This window comes from Contarinia nasturtii, unplaced genomic scaffold (genome assembly GCF_009176525.2).
Source record: "Contarinia nasturtii isolate CC-2019 unplaced genomic scaffold, AAFC_CNas_1.1 Cnas_scaffold_533, whole genome shotgun sequence".
NCBI classification, from domain to species: Eukaryota; Metazoa; Arthropoda; class Insecta; order Diptera; family Cecidomyiidae; genus Contarinia; species Contarinia nasturtii.
This window is the reverse complement of record NW_022197885.1, coordinates 3,286,776-3,300,121: the sequence shown is the minus strand read 5'-3', so window position 1 is coordinate 3,300,121 and position 13,346 is coordinate 3,286,776. Positions and strand designations below refer to the sequence as shown.

The 13,346-nt window shown below is 33.8% G+C and overlaps 2 protein-coding genes and 1 non-coding gene across 8 annotated transcripts in view; 2 read left to right on the top strand and 1 right to left on the bottom strand.

Moving 5' to 3' along the window:
* LOC116339821 (28S ribosomal protein S9, mitochondrial) overlaps positions 1-11,755 on the top strand; it is an 18,438-nt gene extending 6,683 nt beyond the window's left edge. Inside the window, exons 8-9 of the mRNA XM_031765885.1 lie at positions 11,279-11,441; positions 11,523-11,755. Coding sequence (XP_031621745.1) covers positions 11,279-11,441; positions 11,523-11,614 — 255 coding nt within the window. The 3' untranslated portion in view covers positions 11,615-11,755. The remainder of the gene's footprint in view (positions 1-11,278; positions 11,442-11,522) is intronic.
* LOC116339818 (transient receptor potential channel pyrexia) lies at positions 3,337-9,772 on the top strand. Of its 6 annotated transcripts, none has more exons than XM_031765879.1 (4): positions 3,337-3,450; positions 4,815-5,216; positions 5,859-7,783; positions 7,896-9,772. In XM_031765879.1, exons 2-4 carry the CDS (start codon positions 5,110-5,112, stop codon positions 9,029-9,031), a joined length of 3,168 nt encoding a protein of 1,055 aa, XP_031621739.1. In that variant the 5' UTR covers positions 3,337-3,450; positions 4,815-5,109; the 3' UTR covers positions 9,032-9,772. The 6 variants fall into 6 exon arrangements, with proteins under 6 accessions (XP_031621739.1, XP_031621737.1, XP_031621738.1 ...); XM_031765877.1 differs by having other exon boundaries at positions 3,337-3,461; XM_031765878.1 differs by having other exon boundaries at positions 3,337-3,461; positions 4,772-5,216.
* A 1,406-nt stretch (positions 11,756-13,161) lies between the features above and the next one.
* Trnae-uuc lies at positions 13,162-13,233 on the bottom strand. The gene has a single exon. It is a non-coding gene; the product is annotated as a tRNA-Glu (tRNA).
* Positions 13,234-13,346: the final 113 nt, after the last annotated feature.

Genomic DNA, 13,346 nt, shown 5'->3' with positions numbered 1-13,346 from the left:
TTTGGAGAAAAATAAGAGCTACTGTTTCGCCGCAACGATTCAATTGTTGTAAGTAAAAAAGATGAACGTTCATTTTGATAAATTTAAGTGTTAAAAATATACATTATTCAAAATCAGAGCTGTTATTGGTACCGCGGAAGTAAGAGTTTTCAAGTGCCAAACTGAATACAAGAAAGTGTGAAATTTACAAGAAAAGTGCTCGCTCGTCCGCGGTGCCTATAACATCTCTGTTGAAAATTGAACTATTTAACTATACTTTTTTCAACCAAGTACTCAACATTAAGTATCGTACTTAAATTTGATTTAAAACAAAATCGATTCTAGCAGTAATTGTTTAACGACGGTTTTCTTTTTTAATGTCCGAAAACCGATTTTCATGTAAAACAGATGATACCACTTGGAATAGAAAAAAAATTTGAATGTGGCTTGTGTTTGGCCCACTTTCGAAAATTATTCAGTGAACAATTGAAAAGAACAATAGCGGATAAATGGTTCTGAGAAATGAACATGCAATCAATGTTGACGCTTTAATTTAATGCTCCCGCATTCCACAATTCAAATTTTGTGATCCATTGACAATGTGTATTATTTCTTAATGTGTTCGACATGGAACAAAAAATGACCGCTGCTCTGATCATGGATTATCAGTTCTGGCCACTTCTCTAAAATCGTCAAAATAAATCACACTCAAAGTATTTTATGACCTTGCCAATCACAAAACAACGCTGTGTAAAACTTACAAACAAGATAAACATCGTTTAGTTTTACAAGTAAATTGAACACGTGCAAGTTGCGTAGTTATCATATCTTTGCCATATTTTCGTATTCATTTTCTAGAAATCAATTTAGTGATTGTTCCAAGTATTGCCATTGAAATCCTTCTGTCAACGAATTTGATTGACGTTCGCCATAATTTAATGAAGATTTATATATCATTGACACCTCAATATTCTGGCTGATATCAAAGTGACTCGACAAAAGAGCTGGAATGTGTAAAAATAGAGCAAAATTGAACGTGCCGATTCAAATACTCACTCCTGTTATTGTTATTAACACGTGAAGTTCTATGATCCTCCATAAAAAATGATTGCTTTGAAAGACACGCAAAAGATTCTCTTGATCATGTTGTCAATTCATGACAATAATAATGCGCATCATTACGTGATGAATATTTGGTTGATGGAACAATGATGTCATCATATCATATTACAAAAAAAAATTCCCCGTACAATTTATCTGCCTGAGAAATGAACAACAATTTAAGTGCAAAGAGTTTCTTACTAATTGTACCACTGGACGAATTTATATAAATTGACGTGATAAAAATGTTGCTATAAAAGACGTGAGCGGAACTTTTCTTATCTCAAAATCTCTCGATAAAACTCGTTAAAACGATTTCTGTGGAAATGATTAAGATTACTCTGTAAGTTATTTGTCAATGGCGCACATGTTGTTTATTTATAAATTCCAAAGAGAAGCCAACGCCACTGCTTCATCACATCTAAAACAAGTGCATGTGTCCTTGTTTATTATCAAATCTAAGCTGCATCGATCACGTAGCGTTAAAAACATCAATAAATCTGCTGGCCCAGTTACGTGTCGAATTTATCCAACTCATTTACCTCTTACTCAGTTTATTCATCGCTCATTTAATCGGAAGATTTGTATGAATTTTGAAATCGTTCGGCCCATACACAATTTGCCCAAATGCAGTGTTATGATTGTTATTGGCACGCGCACAAAACGGGCAAATTGTCAATTCGTTTTTTGTTTTTTGCAAACACTTTATATCGGTGTCATAGACACACGCACACACACGACCGGCATTTAGTATTCGTCATACGCTGCATTTTTTATACGGACAGAGAGCAACCAAAAGATCACGAATCACATGCAAATTAAGTTCCAAATCGAAACACGTTTAAAATGTTTTTGCTTTGACACCAAGTTGGTGTCACCAACCATTAATACCCATAATTTCAAATGATAATATAATTTATTATTGACAAATATAGTTTTTTTTTCCAAGCCGGTTTGGATTGGTGCTCTACGATAAAAAGTTACCTTTCCACGTGCTTGTATTGTGACTTCTTAAAGTCATTGATACCGATTGTTATCAAAGCAAAAAAAAAGTAATTCTAATAATTCAAATGAAGTCACGTGACTGTGAATTGCGCATATAAAACATAATTTAAGTGGGGTTATTCTTTTCTCAAAGAATATAAATTCCAAGTATTGTTTTTTTTTCGTACGAATTAAAAGCGTTTAAAACACCGCTATTTTACGTTTATCAGCTATCTAAAAAAATTAATATACAAGCCAAGTTTGTGTACAAATCATTGAATTTTCCAAGAAATTGGTTCTTATCAATGAAAGACAATTACGCATTAAATGAGAACACAAAAGTCGTTTATCACATGAACATGTTACTGAAGAATAAACAACTTCCATGAGATTTATTTAAATAACAATTCAATTGGTTACACAGGAGCGGCAGCACAACAATTATTATTGTATAATCATCGTTCAAACAATGAACGTTTGTCAAAATGTGGAAAATGCTGCTTTGACTCTGTGGACTCTCTGATAAATCAACGACAGAGTTGAAAAAGACAACACCAAACAATATATCACAGTGTGCACATAGATCGTACAGAAACACTCATATAAAGTGCGCTGCGATAGCATCGGGTGTGAATTAACAACAACAATGAGAGATGAAGCGAGTAATTTGTTGTTTTTTTTTGTTATGTATGAAACCAAATTGAAACGAAGTCTCTCCACCTACGCCTCTCATCTCTCTCGTTCTCGCATCGATTTTTTTTTCAATTGCCGTTTTTTTATCTTCGAAACTTTCAATGGATTGAATGAATTTGTGTGTGTATTATATGCAAGCCGAGCTTCCTATCGAGATTCCACCAAGCGTGTCAGTTTTTGGTATCCCTTGTACATCTCTACGAATACGGAACAAAAGCTTTGTTAAATCAGAAAGAGACGAAAAACACAGATTTCAAATAGAAATGTTTATTTTTTTTTCACATGCACACATATACATTCAATCGATCTCATTAGCATCATCACTGTAATCGCAAGACATCAACGCGCACTGATCGCTGATCACAATACAAACACAAGCTATGAGAGCTATGTAATTGACTTTTTGTCTCTGTCTCACCGTATTGGACACCGTTATCTTCAACCGTTTAGCTTTTTTCTCCTCTCTACAATCGCATCAATCTCGCGAGCGCGGGAATGGTATTCTTGGTTGCCGTTTGATTACTTGTGAATTTTCGCTTAATTTAACTGTAATTTAAGTCAGTTGATTTTAAACTGTGGTACAGTTTAGAGCGGATTTTGCGTATTCGCGTTTCAAACGAACACCACTCATTTTTTTAAAAAATCAATCAATAGTTTTTTTTTATAAAAAGTGAATAAAATGTGAAATCAATAGTGTGTACTTGGTAAATTTGTTAATCAATTTTGTGTAAGATAAACACCAAATCCAAATCTTGAGTTTGAACGTAGAATTTTTTTTTGTTATCTACATTTCGATGGTTCTACATCGATGCGATCATACAATTTTTGATAAGATTTTTTCATCATTTAATCAAGTTATCATATCATATTTTTTCTTGCCAAAAAAGAGAAAATCAGTATTTGCATATTCAGAAGCAACGCAAATGATGAACGAAAGAAAAAAAAAATCTGCGTCGAAGATGATGTTTTTTTATTCTCTTCACTTGATTATTAGTCTTGTTTCGAATCCGAGAGTTTGTTGAAGCAATTTTGCAATAAAGCCACTGACGTTGCCATTTCAATTGAATTCATTTCTGAAAATTGTGAATTATGGCTCTTATAAATGAACATTCCAAGACATTGTCGCTTTGTACTGCATACTCACCAGAATTCACTCAAAACATTCTAATTTATATATACACCGAGATTTCTTTTCGCCACTCTTTTTCTCCCTCTCTCTCTCCGCTCATCGAATTCAGTGCACAGTCAAAAGCCTGAAGTTAACTTCATTTCACATCGATATCGAACTGCAAATTGAACCGATACCATTTTTCTTAGAATCTCATGATTTTCTTAAGTCTTGAAAATTGTAAATGTTTTAAAATTAAATATAATATCAGATACTCAGAAAGATGCATTCAATGGTTTTGGATCTCATCTCTTTAACGTATATGCATTTAAATAAAGACATCTTCTTGTATCCAAATAGGTTGCAATATTCAATAAAATTTAAATAATCATTCAAAACAGGTACTTAGTCATGACTGCGAAAATATCTGAAATGAAATATCAAATCAATAATTGACTGACTCAAATTTGATTTGAGATCTTTTTTTCAAAGAATGCAATTGGAGATAAATCTCTGACGCAAAATGTACCGTTAATTGCCACCCTTTATTCGAGACGGTCTGACCTGCACAACGAACATCCGTCGATTGTCCGAAAAATTTGCAATCATATCGATCCGATATAAGTGAATGAACTTTCAAAATTGAAATGAATGATTAAATGTCCACGGCACACCCACCCACCATTGAAAATTTGCCAAAACTTTAGAATAAGCCATAACAAAAAAAAAATTACGTGTATTTAAAACGTCGAATCACCGTATTTGATTGTACAAAATTATTCGTATTGTTCAGCTTGAGATTTGGATTGAATGAAGACGTAAAATTGCGAAAAAAAGGGAATGCAAATCATGAAATTTGTTAAAAACGAGTTTTGGATGGGAATTTCTTTTTTTTTATAATAAAAGTAAATTTGACATCTCTAATTATTTATAATCGGTTTGGACGCAGTGACCTCTCCAAAACAGTGAATGATAAATATGATGAAACACCGAAAAATGTCGCGTCGCAATGTGAACTTGAAAATGAAAAAATGAAATCATAAATATTGAACAGCAAAAATTAAAAGCAAAACAAACTGTAACACACAAAAAGAGAAGCAATGTGCAGCCAACAAAAAAACTATTTGCAATTGTTATTGTGACGTAGCAAAATAAATACAACCGGAATTTGTGTGAAACATATCAACAAAGTGTAGTTAAAGTAAACTATCAAATAAAAGTAGAAATATCAAATAAATAACACAATGGAAAATTTGGGGTATCGAGAAGGTTCGTCAAAGTTGTCGAAACATCGTAGAATCTCTCGAGCGGCAAGTCTGGCGGTTGATGCTGAGGGAATTCCATTATCAAGGTAAGAGAATGATCGATCGTAAAGTCAAAACTTCGTATATCAGTGTCTACTGATTTTTGTTCGGTTTTTCATTGTGTCCCGTGATTTGTGATTTCTGATTTGTGCGGTGATGGTGGCTACGTTTCGATTGCATTTCGTCGGTCGCTCAGTCGTGCTCCATCATTAAAAGCAATCAGTTGTCATTTGTTTTCGGTTTAATTTTTGGTTTCAGACAATTTTTTACTTAGAACTGATTATCTGGTTCATGGAATTGAACAAATACAATATATATATTTTTTTTTGATTTTCTACGATGACACACGATTTAATTCACAGCGAAAAAAATTGTTCAATATGTTAATTCGCTTTAATTTGTATCACAGATTTTGACGCTGATAATTAAATAAAAAAAACGTCCAATCACATGTTAATCAATTATAGTGCTCTTCATTTTTTACTTTAAATTTGCACATCGCACACGATTCAATTAAAAAAAAATATACGACAAATTAAAAATGCTAAAAACCGTAACAGATTTGATGGTAAATCACAAAAAAAAACTTAGCGTTAATTGAGAATAAACAAAATGTGTGTCAACAAAATAAACGAAACCAAAAAAACAAAATGACAATTGTTTATTTAATATTGTATTTTTGTCCACAGATTCAAGCCGACGCAGTCGAATATGGTTCGTTGGCGAACGAACAACGCTGATGCTATGCTCGAAGAACAATATCCATCTGCGGGAAATTTCGAATATATGGAGTGTGGACCATCGCCACCGGCTGAAAGTGCACCCAGTATGTATGACAGTTTTGAAGAGCCCAGCTCCGAGTTGAGCGTCCAAATATGCAGTGATACGATTCGCGCAAATTTGATCGAACAAATGAAAATGGTTGGTGGTCGAACAAAAATTCTTGAAGATATTGAAACGCTCGATCCGCATAATACCGAAAAATGGAAAATCATGGCAAATAGTATTCAATTGTATATGGAAGGTGCGACCAAAGGTGAAAAAAATATTGCATTTTTATGGTCAACATTTTTGAAACGGGCCGATCTACTAGACGGTTTATTACGTGCTGGTGCCGATTTACATTTTTGCGATCCAAATGGGATAACCGGCTTGCATTTGGCAGCGTTCAGTGGTTGTGTTGAATCCGTAAAATTTTTAATTGAACGTGGTGTTGATGTCAATTTAATACCAAAATGCTATTCACCATTGCATTGTGCTGCATTCGGTAATTCGGTTGCAACGGCTGAGTTGCTCATTCGAAACGGTGCTTCAATTTCAACCAACACAAATAAAGCCAATTGTGAAGAATCATTGTTACAGTGTGCGGTACGTGCAAATGCAATTGAATGTGTACAACTATTAATAGAGAATGGTGCTGATGTGAATTCGCTTAAAGCCAACGGAACAAATGCAATTCATTTGGCAGCCGATTTGGGTTTACATGAATGTTTACGCATATTACTTGAATGTGACGGAGCTGATCCGAACATAAGAATTTGTATTCGTGAAAAAGAATCAACGGCTCTTCATTTGGCCTCGGACGAAGGAAATGTGAATTGTGTAAAATTATTGTTGGCCAAAGGTGCTGATGCATCGTTAAAAAATCATCGTGGTTTCACCGCTCTGCATTTAGCATGTCGAACATCAAGTTTAGAATGTGTTAAAGAATTATTGGAAAATGGTAATGCTGATCCAAATGCCGAAGATTTCGATCAACGAATTCCACTTCATGCGGCCGTCAGCAAATGTGAATCGGCATTTAATATTTTGGAAATGCTCATTGCAAAGGGTGCAAATGTAAATCACAAAGATGTATACGGTTTTACCGCGCTGCATTTGGCCGCACTCGACGGTTTGGCACAGTGTGTGGAAATGCTAATTTTTTACGGTGCCGATGTAACGACCAAATCGAAAAAAGGTACTACCGCATTGAATGTTATCACTAGAAAAACACCGACCAGCCTGTCAATGATTACACAAAAATTGGACGCTGCAATTACATTACATCAATCGCAAGAGAATGCAACGCGTGAAGTCGAACTTGAATTGGACTTTCGGCAATTATTGCAACATTGTCATCCAAGAGAAATTAGCTATTTAAATACATTTGTCGATGAAGGTCAAAAGGAATTTCTGGAACATCCATTGTGTTCAGCATTTTTATACATCAAATGGGGAAAAATTCGTAAATACTACATCGGTCGCTTGGTATTTTGTTTCATCACCGTTCTTTTTCTGACGTTATACGTGTTGACCGCACTCGCGCACACCTGTTACAATGGCAGCAAAATCATGAATGAAACCATCAAAGATCAAGAGCTCTGTCAAAAACAATCAATTCTAGGCGATTTACTTCGTGCAAATCCATTTGTAATTGAAATGCAATGGTGGGTGCTGGTCGTCATTATCATTTTTGAAATATTTCGAAAATTGTACGGCCTGACGGGATATACGTCGGTGCGACGATATGTTTCACAAGTCGAAAATATTATCGAATGGTTCGTCATAGTGAGCGTATTTTTAACATCGTACATTTACAATAATCGCACAGACATTTGGCAAAATCACATAGGTAATGTAAAAGATGGTTCAAAATGAAACATTGAAAGAAAACAAGAAGATTTTGTTCGACGTAATATCTGTTATCTAATTTTAAATTTATAACATTTGTGTTTATCTTTCAGCTGCTTTTGCGGTGCTTTTAGGTTGGACAAATTTGATGTTGATGATTGGTCAGCTGCCGATATTTGGTGTATACGTTGCCATGTATACGAAAGTGCAGGGTGAATTTGCGAAATTATTCATGGCATATTCTTGTATGCTGGTTGGTTTTACCATAAGTTTTTGTGTGATATTCCCAGATTCGCCGGTGTTTGCGAATCCATTAATGGGATTTATTACGGTGCTTGTGATGATGATTGGTGAACAAGATTTAACCCTATTAACAAATGATCCAGATGGAAAAGATCCACCGGTTTTGCTGGAAATTAGTGCACAAATTACATTCGTGCTATTTTTACTATTTGTAACCGTGGTTTTAATGAATTTATTGGTCGGAATTGCTGTGCACGACATTCAAGCGTTGAAGAAAACGGCTGAACTTTCAAAATTGGTGCGACAAACCAAATTAATATCATACATTGAATCGGCATTATTTAACCGCTATCTACCGACCTGGCTACGGAAATTACTTCATTACACCGCTTTAGTATCACCGCAAGCATACCGTGTGGTACTTTGCGTAAAACCATTGAATCCGGGCGAAAAACGTTTGCCCAAAGACATATTGATGTCGGCCTATGAAGTTGGAAAACAACGGAAATTTTTCGATACAGCATGTATATCAAATCCAAATACCTATTCACCGAACTATACACAAAAATACAAAATGATGAGTGACAGTACAAATGTCTATGATCGAATCAATGAATCTGATTACGGATTTGATACGGAGAGCGTGAGTACATTGTCCAATAAAATCGATGATAATGCAGAAAAAATTGACGCACTTACCAAAGAAATATCCGAATTAAAAGTGGTTTTACATCAAAATCATCAGGTCATCGATCAACTGCTCACTGTCATTACAAACCAACATAAAAATAGCTTGAATCGAAGTCTATCGCATAATTCAACGCAAAATTCAAACGCAAATAACATAAACCAGACAAATAATAATAATAACATTAATAATAGTCAACCATTGAATCATACGCATCAAAATAACACACCAAATCGCCTTAATGCCAGTAATGATAATAGTGAACAAGTTAGAAACAATCTAAACAAAAATAATGGCAATCAAACAAAGAAAGAGTGATTCGGGCTCGATAAGGCTTCTTATTTTTGCTTCTTCATCTGTTTCTTTCCATTGGAAAAGTACGTATCACGTGTTTTCTGTGGACAAATCCTTAGTTTATTTATTTATAAAAAAAACAGTTTATAAAAAAACAGAAATGGTTTAATGCCGTGAATGGAAAAGAGTGATTAATATATAGTTTCGAGCAGAGAAGTTGCAACGGGAACTTTTGAGAAGGAACAATGCAATGCCATGGTGATTGCCCAACAATAACAACAACAAAAAAACACATAAATCATTTGAATAACGAAAAAAAAAACATAATGATAAAAATCAAAATTGTTATCGAGCCAAAACATTATTCGAGATGAAAAACGAAATTCGAATAGGTTCACTTTTATTATTTGTTTGAAAATGTGCTTTAGATGTATTACAACATAAACATTTTATACCGCGTGTAATTATGTGACCTAGTGATAGAACGACACTCGATAAATGAATCCCATTGGTTGTAGAACTGTGCCTATAAATGTTTTCTAGCAAATAACAACTCCATGAAAATATATTAAAAGAGAAATTGTGATATTTTTTTTTCAAGCTTAAACATTGTGTCAAAATAATTTATACTTTGGCTGCTGCAGTAGCATTTTCGGCTATTCCTAGACAGTTGAACAAATAGAAAAAAAAATTAAAACTGCAATTAAGTATACGATTAAGTCATTTTATCAAACTGTGAATAAATAATATTTGAATAAGAGGAAATGAGATCTTGTTTTATACTTTTTATAATAAAGCTGCCTATCACATTGAAGTGGAATGATTTGTTGAATGAAAGGTAAAGACTCATTCATCTTCCATAAAATTTTGCAAAAGTGTCTAATCGACATGCTCTTTTCTTAATAGAAATATTCGGAGCAAAGTTTTTCATTTTGATTTCTGTTTCAATTTGTTTGACCTTTTCATTAAGCTTGCAGTTTGCACAGCTGCTGAATAAATGAGTTTTAATCACTTTTGTTCGTTTCATTTAATTCAATTCGCCGAGTAAAAAGCAAATGACATAATCCTGTACAGTTTCCGACTTATCGTTGTTGTTTTTTCGATCGTCGAATCTCTCAATCCATGTAAAAAAAATCCGCTTTAAATTAAATAAATCAAATGGTGGTGCGCGTTGATCAACCAAATTCACAGATTGTGTGCGTCAAGTTTATTGTGTTTTTTTCTTTCTTTCTTTTAACAATTGCATTGATAGATTATGGGATAGCGTTCCCATGCACACAACGGGCCATTTGTGCTATTGTTTTGACTATGAATCACTTCTATACAGAGATGCTTATTTGACCAGAACGGTGTGATAAATTACGTATCAAACAGATGTCATTCACGTGCCTCGCCATTGCCTCGCCATTGCACTCCAGCCCGATTTTTATCAATTAGAAAAAAATCATTTGATGAAATAATCAAATGCGATTTATTCACAACTCCGTTCGTTGTTAATGCAAATTGTAGTTTGCATTTCCCATGTAAATTAGTCGTTTTCTCATTTTTATTTTTATTGCAGGCAGCAATGCATTTTTTTCTTCTATTCTTTGACTTTAGTGCACTTTTATGGAGTTTTTGAAGCTCTTCCCTTCTTCGTATCGTTTTTGTTTTCTTTCTCAACTTTATATTCAACATTTATAACGCACATTATCAATTTAAGTAAATCGCGAAAAAATTATATGTGCATAGGAAATGGTTTTACGGCTTAAATTCTACATGAAAAAAGATGAGATAACAACGAAAAGTTTGTAATCGTCAAATTGAACTAAGTTTACACTAATTTATTGGAAATATCAGTAAAGATAAAAAATGTGATGAGAGACAATTTGTTGAGTGAATTCGCTGTTAATACGATATTAAAATAATATTTAACATCACGCATTAAAACAAAATTAAGATCAACTCAACATATCACAATCATGTGATAAAATGGCATCAACTTATTTATGAACATTTTAAAAAAGTGTTCAATACATTACAAACGATCTCTGCCGGTCTATATCAATTTATTATACATATGTATTCATCGTTAATTCAATAATTGAGACCAATTTTCAGCAATTGTTCCAAAGATTCGTTTGAATTTATACCAACACTTCAGCGAATTCGGTTGGTTACATCTATGTAAAATCGATTTCAGTGAGTCGCATAAAAAACGTTCTCCATATTTTTTTTCACAATTTTGATTTTTTTTTTTTTTTTGTTTAATTTATTTATTTCTGTATTTAGGTTCTGTTCCCGCTGCATTTTACTGATATGGTTGACAAAGTTGACATAGTTGCAAATGTAGTTGATGGTGGTTTTATGGGACAGGCAGGTGCCATTCGATATGGTGTTGCGTTGGGTCTACGAAGCTTTGTCGATGAAGCAACCATGAACGAAATGCATGCCGGTAAGTGTGAAATACAACATTTCATGCTTTTTTAATATTTTAAATCATTGACTATGAACGGTTTTCTTTCTCAATCTGTAGCCGGATTACTAACGTTTGATAGAAGAGCCAGAGAACGGAAGAAGCCTGGTCAAGAAGGTGCTCGACGCAAATTTACATGGAAGAAACGTTAATCTTATTACTATGTATTTTAGAATTGAAATATACTGCATTCATTGTACGAACATTTCTTCACTTTTGACAAAAATGTCTTTGTAGATTTAACTAACCGATATGTATAAAAAAATTAAATAAAAAGATTAAATTGAATTCAATTCAAAAGCATTTTTAAGTTAATTTGCAAATTACATTTCATTTAAATTATTGTTTGATTTATCTGGCGATCTGAATTGATTTCACTTGCGTACTTGCTATTTTTTGACTGAATAAAGCTTTGTAATTAAAAGTTGAAACAGACCGGATAGAATTTCAAAAATCTAAAATAAAATATTTTTTGATACAGGTTAGTATGATTCGGATTTGTTCAATAAAATAATTGAAATTTGGATTTTCGTATTACAAACTATGAATAATTTGATAAGCGAAGCAGCTCAACGGTGACATTTAAGCCTATATGAAAATTGAAATTCACTCTGTGTGTACTTTATACCGAGTCTCCGAGAGCTCACGAATATTCCAACCGATTCATATGTAGTAAAATTAACTCATTTTATCCAAATTCCTTGCAGCCGCATTAAGAAATGCTGTTCCTAGGTCTTTATGAAGAACTATGTAAACGACTTAAGAATTTTCTAGAGCACCATGTGACCAACTTGTTCAATGTGTGTATTAAAATTCTGCCATCATATCACCTGCTTATCCTCTATCAATTTAATAATGTAATAATATCTTCTAGGCTGGCTGTCTTTGGCACTTTCCATAGCATTCTCTAGTAACTCTGCGCGTTTGTATCCTCGTGGCCGTTTAAATGTTCCTTCACCAAAATCGCTTTGTTCATCATCGTCGGGGCGCACGACTGACTTTTTCGCCGACGAAATTGATGCAATTTTCTTTCGCTTTGATAGTGAAAGCTGGTGGTGGCATATGGTTTAAAGTTACCTTTCGACCGTGTTATTCGGCTGAGTGTACATATTGATTCCACCTTTAGTATTGATTCCGTTGAATCAAAATCTAGTTGTCCACATCGCGGTACGTCCAAAAATTTTCTTTGCACAGTTGGAGTACACATAACTTTCTCTCTACTAATAGAAATCGTTTTTTATACCTAAAAAAACACAACGAAATATCGTTTTTAATAAAAAATAAAGAAAAATCTCTTCGATTCCGTTATTCTCGATCGTATTGATATTACAGTATTTCGTTGTTTGGCGTTCAGCTTACAATGTTCTGCAATGTTCGAAGAAGAAATGAAGATGTATAAAATACCTTTGATTTCAAATTAGTAGAAAATGTAGAAATACTTGGTGAAATATTAGATCGTCCGAGGGGGAAACCACAGATTCTAATATGTGCTAATTTTTTCTAATATTTCTAGTAAAACGCCATATGACATGTACATTTGACATCTTTCTAATATGTTCTAGTTTTTCTAGTATCGAGTTCGTGGGTAACCCCAAGAGATCGTCGGTTAGCAGTTTAATAGAAATAAGCGCGTCGAAAATTAATTTCATACGATTGGGTTTCATAAGATCATTTTTACAAAAGAATTCAAAAAAACTGATTCCCCTACCGGGAATCGAACCCGGGCCTTCTCGGTGAAAGCGAGATATCCTAGCCACTAGACCATAGAGGAGTTGTGTTTGAACATGATCAAGCCAAACGATCGTGCACCAACTCTTTGAGTTTTTTAAAAAACAAATTTGGTAGTATACTATTGAAGTGGACTTTTATGTTATATTGCGTCAA

Excerpts from the sequence above, each read along its gene's own strand:
- LOC116339818 (XM_031765879.1), top strand. The coding sequence starts at position 5,110 with ATGGAAAATTTGGGGTATCGAGAAGGTTCGTCAAAGTTGTCGAAACAT. Across the intron at positions 5,217-5,858 it reads GAGGGAATTCCATTATCAAG|ATTCAAGCCGACGCAGTCGA; the intron begins GTAAGAGAATGA and ends TTTTGTCCACAG. Across the intron at positions 7,784-7,895 it reads CATTTGGCAAAATCACATAG|CTGCTTTTGCGGTGCTTTTA; the intron begins GTAATGTAAAAG and ends TTTATCTTTCAG.